At 40.3% G+C, this 13,835-nt stretch overlaps 1 protein-coding gene across 1 annotated transcript in view; it reads left to right on the top strand.

Moving 5' to 3' along the window:
* The first annotated feature begins 3,809 nt into the window (after positions 1-3,809).
* UBE2Q2 (ubiquitin conjugating enzyme E2 Q2) overlaps positions 3,810-13,835 on the top strand; it is a 34,393-nt gene continuing 24,367 nt past the window's right edge. The window contains exons 1-3 of the mRNA XM_008933846.3: positions 3,810-3,914; positions 5,907-6,011; positions 12,745-12,849. Of these exons, the coding sequence (XP_008932094.2) occupies positions 3,825-3,914; positions 5,907-6,011; positions 12,745-12,849 (300 nt within the window). The 5' untranslated portion in view covers positions 3,810-3,824. The remainder of the gene's footprint in view (positions 3,915-5,906; positions 6,012-12,744; positions 12,850-13,835) is intronic.

Here is a 13,835-nt window from a genome sequence, read left to right as displayed (position 1 = left end):
GACCCCACACAGAACAGGGTTATGGGATTCTTTCACCTTCCTCCTGCAAAGGTGCACGATGATTAAGCTCTTGCAGTTCTGGGGATCCAACCAAAGCATGATGCCTCACCTGGGATTGTCTTGTGTAGGCTGTAGCTGTCCAAACAGCCATTAAACTTGGGGTAGAACTGCAGTGATTTTGTATGTTGAAGAGAGAGACTTATTTCAGACAGTTGAATTTGGTGCCTGACCAAACACAGCAGTTGGAACAATTGCCCTCATGGATCTGAGCATGTCAGGCTTTAGGGAGAGTGGAAGAAAAGTAAAACAACTCCAAGCTTGCTTTCTGTGGCTTAGAAACAGTTAAAGATCTCTATTTAACTGAATTTTAGTGAATAAATGATGTCCTGCTGTATATATGGATTGGTCAAGTTAATAGTATGTTATATACTATTTTATAATTCAAAAGGAAAAGCAGGTTGAAGTTTTCCTCTTGTTCAGTAGAGGTGGGCAAAATTCACTTTGCTTCCTCACTGCCACCAGTATTAAACTTCATTTTTAAACCCTCCATTGCAAACACTTTTCTTAACCTTTAGAACTCTGGATCACTGAAAAGTTAGATTTTTTTAAGGAAATGACAAATGTCTTCTATATAAAAGTGCAAATGATAGAATATTGTCATGTTCAATAACAGCTGTGCAACAGAGTAAATGGTGACGGCTGGATGTTTGAAAATACCAATTTTGGCGGTTTTAGTAACTTGAGGTTTCTGGGAAATGGTTTTATTTGGATTATTTTCAATGAAAGTGACCCTTCATGCTTTCTTTTTTAAAAAAAAATTATAAAGGATGAAATGAAAGGGCAGATGACAATCTGCTGACTTACAAGGCCTGTACCCTTCCCTGGCACTTGAGAAGCTAGTGGTAGAAAATGCTTCCTGCTTTTAAGCTGCCTTTGCAAAATTTGGCCCCTAATAATGGGAAACAGTCTGTCAGTTGTGTAATCACTACTAATACTATTTTAAGCAGCTGTAAGTATTAGTGTTTTATGATCATCAGGCTAAACTTTAGCTTTAAGAATATCTTCTCAAATCCTGATATTTTTGTTAATATTAACTCTGTGCCTTTTTTTTCCCTCTAAAGGCAGCTTGAGACAGGTGACAAATAAGTAGTGAATGATTGACTAACAGTTGCAAATAATGTGTACTAAATTGTAGCTAATTGTGTAGTTTAATCTTCAGTATTTATTGGATGTTCATTTGGATGTATATATGATCTAGTTCTGCTGTTTAATTCAAATGGACAACCTTGGTAGCATCAAGGTGCCTGCTGAGGGAAAACCATCTATGATTTCAGATCGATTACTTGATGTGTGTTTATAGCTGCAAATGTATTCACCTTGAGAACTGTGTTAACCCTCTGGGATGTCTTGTCCCATTAGGATTTACTCACTTCATTACCAAGATTGGGGTGAGCTGGAATGGTCTTGTTCCAGCCTTCTCAAAGTATCTAAGCTGGTTAAAAGATCTGGGAGTTTGATGTTCTGCTTTTGGGAAGTAAAGGGAAGGTGAAGAAAAACTTTGGGACTGAGAAGGAAAAAAAATGAGAAGTGCTGTTACAAAAATCAGCTCAGTTTAATTGTAGCTGGTGTAAAAAGAACAGAACTGGGTTCTATCTACAATGGGCATTTTGCAAGAACTTAAAACCAGAAATTTTGAATTTTGTTCAACCAGTATGCTAAGGATTTTAAAAAGAAACCCCCCACGCTTTTTCCATCTCCTGTGATCTGGAAATTAAAGCAAATGAGGGACTGTCACCGTGTAACTGTGAGTTGAAGTGATGCTGCAGGAGCCCTGTGCTGAAATGTGTGTTCCTGAAGCGGCTCAGTTGTGTTGGGGCAGCTGTGGTTACCCCACTGCCTGCTGGCAAACGGTGTGCACAGGTTGTTCCAGTCAGGAGAGCGAGAGCAAGATGTTTTGTTTTAATTTAACAGCCTCGCTATTTCAACTGTATTGTGGTCATTTAGAAACAGCTCGTTTAAAAGTCTCTTACCAACATGGAAATTGTGTCGCTGTGGCTTTGGAGAGCTGGATAACGATTATATAACACTGCAAGGGAAACAGCCTTATTGTTACGGATGAGAAAGCTTAGATAGGATATACTTAGATGACAGATCCTGCCCAGGAAAAGCTGTCTTAATGTGTGTGTTCCTGGAATCTTCTGTCACTTTTTGCTGCCCCCCCTTTATTTTATTTTTTTTTTGGTAAGCAAAAATGTTAGTAAAAATTTCAGTAGGGGCTGTAATGGAATGTCTGAACAGTGAGATCCCGTGTGTATCCTTCTAATACGCTGTGGTTTTCCTGACTGATTTGATTGGGTTTGGAATTGTTCCCGTGGCAGGAGCACAGGGCTTTACTCCCTTTGTGTTTGCCGTGTTTATTAGTGGGCTGAATTCTTTCGCCGCGGTCTGTGACAGAAGCGTTTGTGTTGACAAAGCTCCCAGTCTGTCCTGGTGCTGATACAGGGGCTCTCCAGAAGTGATGATGCCATGAATTGTGATTGTATCTGGGCTGCTGTAAACATGCAGCCTTTGTCCCGGCCCTACTCCTGCGAGGTGTGATGTCAGTGTGGCACAGCCCTGGCCTTGCTGTTCCCAGCTGGCCCTGGGCACTGTCTGAGCACCACAGCCTCTTGGGGTGAGATTGTGCTTTTACTCTTAGAGAGCAAGAAAATGTCGTGTTACAGCAGTTACATAAAAGATCTGGAACACTTAATATGGGTGATAGATTATATATACAAAATCCCTGTCTGTCAGCTGTATAGTAAAAGGCCCAAAATAACGGGGCTTTTAGCCACTGAGAATTAAAATAACTGCTATTTTAGGCTTCCTCTCATGAAGCATTGTCTTTGTATCTGGGAAGCCTGCTTCTTACATGACATAACAGCTCAAATCCAATCTCTATAGGATGCAGATACAAAAGAAAAAGCTGCCTTAATTCTCTCAGCAGAATTAGCTGATGTGAAGTGCAGTTGTGTGACCTCACAAACCACAAGCGTGGTTTTAAGTTGCATCTGTGGTCATTACAAACTCCTGAGCCTGTTTGTATCTTAAGTTAAGAATGTTTGAAGTTTTGTGTGTGAATTCTGTATTTCAAAATACAGTGACTCATATCCACGTGGAAATCAGCTGTTCCAAAAATATGGATTGCATACAGATCTAGAGAAATTTAATGCCATTTCTGTTTTTAAGTTAATATATTTATTGGTAAGTCTGAAGAGTTAGAAAGTGTTGCAACAAAATGGTAGTTTGTTTGAACTTGTATTTTAATATTAAGCACCTGTTGTGAAAAAATTGGAATGTGCAATTAAATATCCATAGTCCAGAAATCTGAAGTTTGAAATCTTTCCTCATACAGCTGAGTAAATAAGCTCTCCATGTTAAAGAAAAGCCTTTCTGAGAAGCACATTGTTCCTATTCTTGTTTGAAAAGCTAAAGCAGACTAAAAATTTGAATAGCTAATAATTTGTAGGACACAGTCATTCATATGTGCTATAGGCTAATAATCCAGGCAGTATCAAACTGTAAGTTTTCTCACATACAGGAGGACTTGTTTTCAGTGCAGGAAATGGAATGAGAGCAGAACATGAGTAAGGGCTGTCCTCCAGTGCAGGAGGCAGCAGCACATTCAATTTGCTCCTGTAATGTGTTCAAACACACTCTGGGAGTGCTTGATCATCAGGTCTGCACTGTCAGTCATGGTCCTGCCTGATCCCAGATGTGCTGCAAGGAGCTGGGAGATTTTTCTCCAGGCCCCCAGGCTGGGATGCTGCTGGTTGCAATAACAAATGTCCAGCTGTGGGTTTGTTCATGAAATCCTTCAGATGGAGAAAGGAGAACTAAGGTTGTCAGAAAAGAAGAATATAGGCAGTGAAGAGGTGAGCTCCATTCTGTAAGCAGTCTTGAGATTCCAGATGTGGTTTAGAAGAGAGGTGGCAGATGTTTGTCTCCTATAAATCATTGCAATTAAGAGACTTGCTTAGACCTGGACTAACATAATTTTAAAAATGCTTGAATAAAAAAGAAAAAGACCAAAATTATCTGTTAGGAGAATGTGCATACACAGTCCAAATGTTGACTGTATCTGGAGAATATTTTTATTCTAATGAGTCTGAGGACTTTAAGAAACAGGTGGCTTGGTGAATCTTGGGAAGCATTTTGCTTGTTCTTTGTATTTCCTGACAGGAATGTTGGTGTAATCTAAAGTTGTGGTAGTTGTATTTACTCTGCTACCTTTCTCTCAGCTGAATGAGCTAAAGGAGAGAAGTTCAGGTCTCAAACATACCTGGTTCCAGCAGGTCTTCAGGCAGTGGGGCCACAGTTGGCAGAGTTTCCTTTATGATTTTCCTCACTGTCCATCAGGATCAGTGTGCAGTGAAAGGCTTGAGGTGAGGATATTGCACCATTGCAGAAGACTTTATAAGTAGGTTGCATGTTATTAAAAATGAGTGAGATGTTATCAGTACAAAGCCTGGAGTATCTTTAATGAAGTTCAGTGCCTAAAAATAATGGTTTGGAAGCCCTGTGCAGTGGGGATTCAATCTTGTTTCTCCCACGGAGAGTGTGGTTAGTCTTTCAGGAGTGTGTTGAGTGAAACCAAGGAGAAAATACACTTTTCCCTGAGTGCTGTGTTGTGTAAAGGAGAAAAGTGATGAAACCACATCCATGAGCCTGCCCTAGCCAGAAATCTCAGTGAGCTGAGCACTGGGCTTTCTTGATAGACATGTGAGATGTTAGGCCTTAGTTAATCAAGAGATATTCTGAGGTCTCTGTGTTTGTGTATAGCGTGCTTTGAAGTGAAGATGAAAGATGTGAACAATTTGTCTTTTCATAAAGATACTGGGAATATCATGTGTTCTTTCAAGGTGGTTTTAACTGTGATTTAGGGAAAAAAAAATAAACTCAAGGGGATTGAGCCTGTTAAAAAATAGGTTTATGCAGAGCCTTCGGTTTGCAGGTGGGAATTTTAGACCTGTGTAGCTGGAACTTTGCTGGAGTGTGGTGCCAGGTGGGAATTGTTGTGATAGTCTGTTTTGCCAAAACTGATGTCCTTTAGTCAGCACCTCACCTAGAAGGTCAGTAAGGAAATAGGCTTTATGTTGTCAAAAACCAGCTCTAATATAGTTGCATTTTTCTCCAGTTTTCAAACCTTGACTCTAAGAGTGGAAGAATGAAGCATGATTTGTTGTCTCTGGAATGAGAAAGATGGAATTTTTCCTTTTCAACTGCAGTGAGGGAAATGAATTCCAAAATAATGAGGGAATTTTCAGACCTGGGGATATGAAGATAATATCTGGGTGATAAAACTGAGGTTCAGCAATTTGTCTTTAGCTACTAAAAATATAATTGAATGGGTGAGAAACAGAGAATGCCTTAAATAACTCACACAAAACAAATAAGATCCAGACACGTCAGTGATGTGAAGGGACACTTTCACAGCTTTTATTTGGAAGAAGCTGTGTTTTTATGAAAAATCAGCATCAATACAGTTTTATTTTTTGACATGGGCTACATATGGTTCCGTTTCGTGGTAATTACCACCTGTACTGCATTTTTAAATTTCTCCCCCCTCTTCCACCTGCCCCCAAGGTTTTAAACTTCTCAGCAATGTTTCTTATGTATATCCATCATCTGAGCAACTTTAAAATAAGATTAAATACTAGAAGAACCAGTTGGCTGGATTTCTTTCAACTTCTTTTGCATTGCCTAAAAAAAAGCAGTGTTAAAAGCTTCTGTGTTACCTGGCACAAAATAAGATAAAAGGTGATGTTAATACTGTGTTGTGAAATTTTGGGGGTGAGTGATTTTTAAAAGCTTTGGTTCTTTTTTGTTTATTTATGTGTTGAGGTTTGTGTTTGTTTTTTTAACAGGAGTCTTATCCCTCTTCATCACCAATATGGTTTGTAGAATCAGATGACCCAAACCTGACTTCAGTCTTAGAGCGTTTAGAAGATATTAAGAAGAGCAATACTCTGGTGAGCAAAGTGGTTTTTGGTTCTTTTGGGCATTTACTTGGGTTTGGGTGTTTATTTGGCTTTGTAATATTAACAAGCAGTTCGGTTTGCTCAGTTTTGGGGTCACTTGGGAGGTTTTGTAAAAACAACTTTCTCTTCCAAAAGGAGCCACAAGTGATCCAAAAGATTTGAAGCAAGTAGGAAAAGATAACTTTTCTTACAGAGTAAGCATTTAAGTAAAGTTACAGCCCCAGTAATTACAGTGTGAATCTCTTTGAAAATAATTAAACAGTGAAGTGGATGAAAAGGTTAAAACTACTGTAAAAAGCAGTTCTTGTAGGATTTTCTTTGCACAGAGATTAATTACAAAGGCAAAAGCTTTGTGTTCTTGAGAATGTATGTTCTGCAAAATGTGGGTATAATACAAAGAATTCCTGGTTTCAGTAAAGGAGACTTGACCTGAGAGCTCGTGGTTCATCTGAATGTTCCTTAGGTACTGATACATTTAAACAGGGTTGTGACTTTGGGCAGTTGCTACTTAAAGAAAATCTCTGTACAGATTCTAATGGTTGTTTTGTACTGCAGAAACCTCTCAAACATTATATCTTACTTGAGTACCCTTTTCATGTAGTGATAGGAGCTCTTTGTCTGTGTGTGTGTATATATAAAAATTAACTTCCCATTCAAGTGTCCTTGAATAGTGCTTGGAGATAAATGTCAGTACAAATGCAGTTTGTTCCACAAGGAGTAGTATTGCAGCATACAGAAAATTCAGTGATTGAGTGTTGTTTTCCCACTCCAAATTCAGCTTTATGGATATTAAATAGCCTTTAAAGGTGATCTTTATTAATAGATTATTTTAACATGTTGTGTTTTTATTTATGCATACAAAACAAATCAGTCTGCAAAATACTGCTTCTTGCATGGATTGTGTGCTTAGTTCTTGCCTGGTTTGGAAAAATTGGGAATGTTCTTACAAAGTCTGCTACTTGTCATGTTTACTGGCATAATGGTAATCTAGCATACCCAACCTTAAACAAGAATGTACAAGTGCCTTTTTCTAAAGAATATTTAGAATGCATTTGACTTCTAGCAGAAATAATTAGGACACTAGTAAGAGTGAGAGCTTGGAGGGCCTTGCCATAATTAAAAACAGTTGCAGAGGAATATTAGTGATTTAATGCATTATGTCGGATGTGACTGCAGGAGACACAGGTCTCAGTTGTGTATTTTCTACTCCAACCTAAACTTTAGACTAAACCACATTCAGAAGAATGTGACAGATCTCTTAATCTTTGTGACTTTTGCCCAGCATGACACAGAACAGGATAGTAGCAGAAAATCTGGCCAAATGATCCTTTTTCTTCAATACCCTTCCCAGCAGACTGTGCTGGTGGAAGCTGGTGTGGCTGATGGCTTCAGCCTGAGGGTTCTGAGCAGGATGTTTCCTCTGTGTGACTGCCTGCACTGGGCTGGAAAGCTTTGCTGTAAACATGCATGGGACTTGCTGTGCTGAATTGCATATGCACAGACACTGCTTATGTACCTGGTAAGAAAACAGCTTCTGATATCAAGATTGTACTTGCCCATGTAAAAGCTGCTGGGTTGATGTAATAGGCACCTGTGGATGGCCCATTGGTTTCTCAGGAATCCACCCTGCATCTTGTTATGCCAAGATGAAGACAGATGGGAGTGGTTGAAGAGATAGAAACACCACAAAATCTGGCTTTTTTTTTTTTTTCTTTTTACTCCAAAGGTTTGGCTTTGTGGGGTTTAAGTTTGTTTTTTCTCCATGCAACTTCTTCCCCATCAGTGGCATTGGAGCAGCTCACACAGTTTTTGGAGTGGGGTAGGAAGGGGTTGGGAACTACCTGTAGAAATCCAAAGGCTTCTAATTTATCACAGTCTCCTAAAAATTCACTTAGTTTAATTTAGATTTCTAGAATGTTTCAAACCAATTTTCATTCAACTTATTGCAAGTAAAGGATCATTAGTGCCATGTTATTCTAAACTCAGAGTTATTGGAGCAATCAAATTTAGAATGGGAGATTGCACTGGACTCTTGCAGGAGCTTAACTGGACACAGCAACCGTGTGCTAAAAGCACTGCTGGCACATACCCTGCTTTAGCTTTTTTTAGTATTACTCTGCCCTTTCTACCTGCTTGTGACAGGTATCAGCTCTTTGGGACACTGGAGTTATGCTCTTCAGGCATAAATGTTTGACAGGGGAAAGCCATCCTTGTCATTTGACATGGTAAAAGGAAAACTGGTTTCTGATGTTGAAATCCTGGACGTGTTTCCTGGAAAATCTTCTGTGGGTCCAAAACTGCATCGTTACCTTGTATGAGCATGGTGCATTTGCTAGGAAAATTTGTTGAAAGGTTGCTAAGAATGTGATCAGCATAGATATCATTAGGTTTGGACACTTTAGCTGCTTGACTGTCAATGTTGAACAAGTTCCAGTCAGCAGATGAAGGGGCTACACAGTTCGTTCAACCCTTAGTGTCTCCTGAACTGCTTTTCAGATCCTGAAAATCCAGCATCACATTAGACTTGATGGGTATGAAACTGCCATCTACCTTCTAGTGGTTGTGCTATGCAAAAGAGAAATCCTACTGTCTTGTTAAGTTGAATTTGGTGGAAGCTATACAATGCAAGTCTGAAGCCTCAAACCTTCATGACATACTAAGTATAACTGTGTGCTATTTGGAGGTTTGTTTTTAAAGAGAATAGAGAAATGAACTTAAATTCAGAAGCTTAAATTCTCTCTAGACCTTAAACTTGCATGGAAGATGTCAAAAGTAGAGAATTCCTGGTATAAGTTTGTTTACAGCTTGGATAAGCTGCTGTCCTGAAGGACGCTGCTGTGGTGTTAATAATGCAGAGTGAGTCCCACATGGAGACATTTCAGGGAAGAATGCTGTCTCTTGCAAACTCCCAGTGCAGCAGCAGCAGATCATGTGTTGGGAGTCAGAGACAAAATGCAGGAATAAGCTTTGCTTTACTTCCTGGGACTGGCCAAGGCTGCAGAGTGTGTGAGGGCAGGTGCTGTCACAGCCTGCCTGAGAGCTGATGGGGGTCACTCCAAGTGACAGTTATTGCTTCCCTATTTCCACTGGGATCCTCCTTCAGCAGTTTCTGTGGTAGGCTAAGACTGATTGATTCCTTTCTTTTTACACAGATACAGTGTGTGTATATGTGTAGATAGACACACGTGGAAGAATGAAGTCTTTGTAGCTTCCACTGTACTTCTGTTTCTCGATAATCCAAACCCAAGGTGTTTCCCAGTGAACCCAGCAGGGTATTAATATCATCAAAGGTATCCTAAAATTGTTAATGCTTTTGTACTGCATTAGAAAGATCTCTTCATGTATAAAAAAGCCTCCTAATGTAGCCTCAGTTTCAGGAAAAGATTGTTCTAAATTGTTCTCAGATGTGTAGGTTGTTAACATAGGAAGCAGAGAATTCCAAGAGGTGTTTTTGTGTTCTAAACCAGCATTATGGTATCCACAAAAACTACCAACTTCTCAGAGCTCCTGAAGCATTAAAAATTACAGGGATGTGTATTATAATTCTTATATTTTTGTTACTTTTGTATTAATTATAATCAATGTAATAAGTTTATAAATGTGTCACTGCATTTGGTCACTTGAGCATTTCCCCTCTGCAGGCTCCTTACATGGCTCCTTTAATCCTCTGAGGGTTGTGCATTCTGGATGTGCATTCTATGTTTAGTTTGTGCTTTAGGCAGTTTGTATTCCAGGGAAACTCTTGGTGTCCTGATAGCCCCTTTTCTTCAGTAACCTCAGAGTGTGTGTGTTAAGCATTCACTTTACATTAGTCAAGCCTGTGAAGTTACCCTGGAAATACATTTAAATTATTGATATGTAACAGAAATCTTTGATACAATCTGTTCATGCACATACCAACACATACCAAATCATGCCAGGCCCTGCTCAGGGCATGGGGCTGGGTCAGATGTCTTCCAGATGTGCCTTTCAGCCCAAATTATCCTATGATTTTTCATATATGGGAGCAGAGCATAAGGGATAAGTGATGGTGATCCATGGCAGAAAGATCAAGGGGATGAAATTAATTCCTGTGGAGGAAAAAATGTAGCAATAAGTGGAAGGGTTGTAAAGAGAGGATCAGCTTCTCTCTCTGCCACCACCTTTGCAAACTGTAGACACTGATGTCAAATAAAGCAGCTGGTCTCTGCAAATGAAGTGCAGTGTGACAGTTGCATTCATGTAACCCTGAAGTGTGGGGTGCTGCCCAGGCAGGGGATCCCTGCTCTCAGCTGCATGTCTCTGCCTCCCCTTTGTGGTGTCACTGGTGCTCAGACACTGAAGCTCATCAGGAATTGGTCCCCCACAAACCTCTCAGCTGCCTCAGGGCTGTGTGATCTCTGGGGCCAGTGGAAGGGAGGAGGTGAAAACCTGCTGCTCCTCCAGGCACAGGCTCTGTGATGTGGCCCAGGTTGGGCCAGGGGGTTGTTGCTTGGAGGGTGCTGGTGTCCCTTGCTTGTGGTGCTGCCTTGGAAGGGATTGTGAGAAGCTTCCAGTGTGTTGGGGCCTGACTGCAAAAATTCCTTCTTAACTTTGGTTCAGGTGACAGGACTTTTCATGAGCAGGATGAGGAGTGGAGGAACCAGGGTAGGAAGCAGTTCTTAAACTCTTTCCAGCCTTTACTCTTTCTTCCAGTTAAGACACATCTAATGTTGTCTTCATCTGCTTGTCCAAGGTCAGTTCTAATGGACCAGCCCACTGCTGATGGTGCTGCTCTTTCCCCCACCACTTAGATTTTTTTTTTTGTGTGTGTGTGTGTGTTCTTCACAGCAGATGTAAAGAAATTAATGGCTTGCCTGGTTTTACATAGCTCTGTGAGAAAAAATACAGCTCCTCAAATTGTATGGTTTATGCTCCAGCTCTCCATGAGGCAGTGTTTGTGCAGAGAAAAAGTTTCTCAACAAAATGTGTAGCAGTGCAACTTGCAGCTTTTTGCACATATTGAGAATAGTAGTTAGTTCTGTCTGATTCTATCTGGCAACTAGCTTTTTGATGGATTAACCTGATTTCTACCTGCTAAAAGATTTCCTTGATGTTTCAGACACCCGGGAAGTTTCAAACAAGTGTTGAGTCTTAAAGTTGATGAGAAACGTGATTGTTACAGAAAGCTTTTGGCAACATAAACTATCGCATCTCATGTGTTTGCTCATAAGAAGTGTGGTGCTGATACCCCAGTCCTTTTGATGTTACCTGCTTTATTTCTGAGTGAAGGAAGACTGTCATGTATGATGCAGAAATAGCAAATGTGGTGTGAGAGGAGGGAGTGCCATAGTTGTAGTGCAGGCTGGTGTCTGAGTTCATGGCCTCAGGTGGATAAATAACATTCCTATTACATAGAGTGTGGGATTCTGCTGCAGAAGGGAAAAGCACCAAAGCTTTCAGATAGCATAAAGGCAACATTTGCTTATCACTGCTAGTGATTGGGGCGTGGAAATAAGTTTTTAACTCTGGAGAGACTGAATTTTCACTTGTGGGAGGGTAAGGTAAGAGCATCTAAACTGTCCAATAGCTTTAGACATGCAGAATATTTTGGAGTGAATAGATTATTTTTTTTACCTTAATTTACTGTATATTTTGAGAAATACAGTATACAAACACCAAATATTGTTGTAGAGTTATAATTCTTTCAGAAGTCTGTGCTGTACCTTGGGTGAGGCTGCATTTCCTGAGTCTCCCTCCTTTATGGAGAAGAGCTTCAGGGGGAGGGGGTTGCCACTCAGGTGTTACTACCAGGAGTACTGAGGGATGTGTGTGCAGACTTGGTTGTCTTACACACTGCCCTTGACAAGTGGCAAGACAAACTCCCTTTGGTGTCTGGAAGAAAAGTCCATAAATGGATGCAAAAAATGAGGTGTTGACCCTTTTACAGATGCATTCTGCAGTCCTTTCTTTGTTTTCCTGACATAGCTGTGCAAAGACCTTGAAAAGTTAGGAAATGCAGCAGTACAGTCTTTCATGTCTTGGCCTTAACTAGGAATCTGAGACTGCCTAGAGAAATTTAACAGCTATGGAAATCAGCTTAATTAATGTGGTGAGCGAACTTAATGTTTGCCTGTTTGTGCAGAACTAAATGATTTTTCTGGCTTGCATAACAGTGAGTGTAAGGTGTTCTGTGTTTTGCAGTTAGCAGAATGTCAGTGTAATGCTGCAAGGTGGAAACAGAAATCAGAGATAGTAACAGATTGTGCCTCCCCCTGCCCCAAGCTGTGGCAGGCAGACTGCTCAGAGCTTGCCTGCTTCTGTGCCTTGTACTGTGTTTGTCTTGCTCCAGTGCCTCACTGGTGTGCCCTGTAAAAGAATTCAGGATATGGAAAATCAGACTCAGACTGTTCCTCCTTGGTTTTTTTTTAAGACATGGGGTTTTTTTAAGCTGGGAAATGGGAATGGACCGTCTTGTCTTATGGAACATTACCAGTTGCTTATTCCATAGTGATTTGTGGCTCAGACACCTGTGTTTGGATTGGATGATGCTGTCAGGGCACATTATTCTGCTTTGCCATGTTTCCATGGTGGGGACTTGGTTACAATGATTACAGAGGAAAAGAGGGGTCTTTACATTTAATTCCAGCTTAGAAGATTTAAATGCTGTACAGTGACTTTAAGTTCACTACCAACGTGTGAAGAAAACTCAAAATCCTGCTCTGTGCTTTGGTTATAACCACTTCCATGTTTTTGTTTTTTATAGCTTCTTCAACAGCTGAAGCGATTAATATGTGACCTCTGCAGATTATATAATCTTCCCCAGCATCCAGATGTTGAAATGTTAGATCAGCCATTGCCAGCTGGACAGGTAAACTAAAAAAGCTGTGGACACCTCCTTATGGCAATGAAGGAGTTGGAAAAACAACTCCAAGAAAGAAGATGGTGGGAATGATTAAACCTTGTGTAAGCCAGAACTGAGATATGAAGCACTGTTGCTTTATGATGTCCTCAGTCTGAATTTTGTTTGCAAAATCCATTTAAGAATGGTGTGATAATATTACACAATTTCCTTTGGAGTTTCTGTATCATTGAAAGGTGTGTAAGTGATACCACTGCTGTCAAGTCTATATTCCCTCCTAAACACTGTTCAAGCCAATGGCTGTGCACTCCTAGTGCTTCCTAAATTTACTTTTTCTGAAATGTTTGCTCTTTGTTGAAGTGTATATGTTTTACAGTGTGCACTTGGATGAAGTACTGTTGATGTTTTCCTTCCTCTTCGATCCCTTGCAGAGACATGGGATTCAAGACCATATGCTACTTTGGGTAGGGAGTATCTGAGGTGCCTTGTTTACTTCTTGTGCACTTGACATATTGAGTTGTGGAAGGGCTGTGAGATGTTCTTGTTAACCAAAATGTTTTGTATTGTGCTGAAAACAGAACCGGTAACTGACAGTAACTGTTCTTTTTTGTATTTTTAATAAGACTATGATATCTTCTTTTGTTTGTATGTGTTAAGATGACACGATTTCTAAAAGCTCCTGTAGTGTAACAGATGGTTTTCCTGTGGTGACAGTACTATAGGAATGACAAATAACTTGCTTAATTTTGGTCACGTGCCAAATTGTAATCCTACAGGTCTCTGCTTTGAACACCCACACAGCAGTGCAAGTGCAAGGCAGTGGGCCTGTGATCTTAGGAAGTAGCTTTGTGAAGTCTTGCATGTGCTCTGAAGCTCAAAACCAAACTCATGTCACACAGTTTGCAAGTTAAATAAGAGTGGCCTTATTAAGTCTGACTGAAGATCCATCTAGTCCCTTGCATTGTCCAGGGCAGTGATTCTTCCCCTGGACTCAG

This window comes from Manacus vitellinus, unplaced genomic scaffold, assembly GCF_001715985.3.
Source record: "Manacus vitellinus isolate BGI_N305 unplaced genomic scaffold, ASM171598v3 scaffold_53_pilon, whole genome shotgun sequence".
NCBI lineage: Eukaryota > Metazoa > Chordata > Aves > Passeriformes > Pipridae > Manacus > Manacus vitellinus.
The sequence above is the reverse complement of the archived record's forward strand: the minus strand, read 5'-3'. Positions and strand labels throughout refer to the sequence as shown.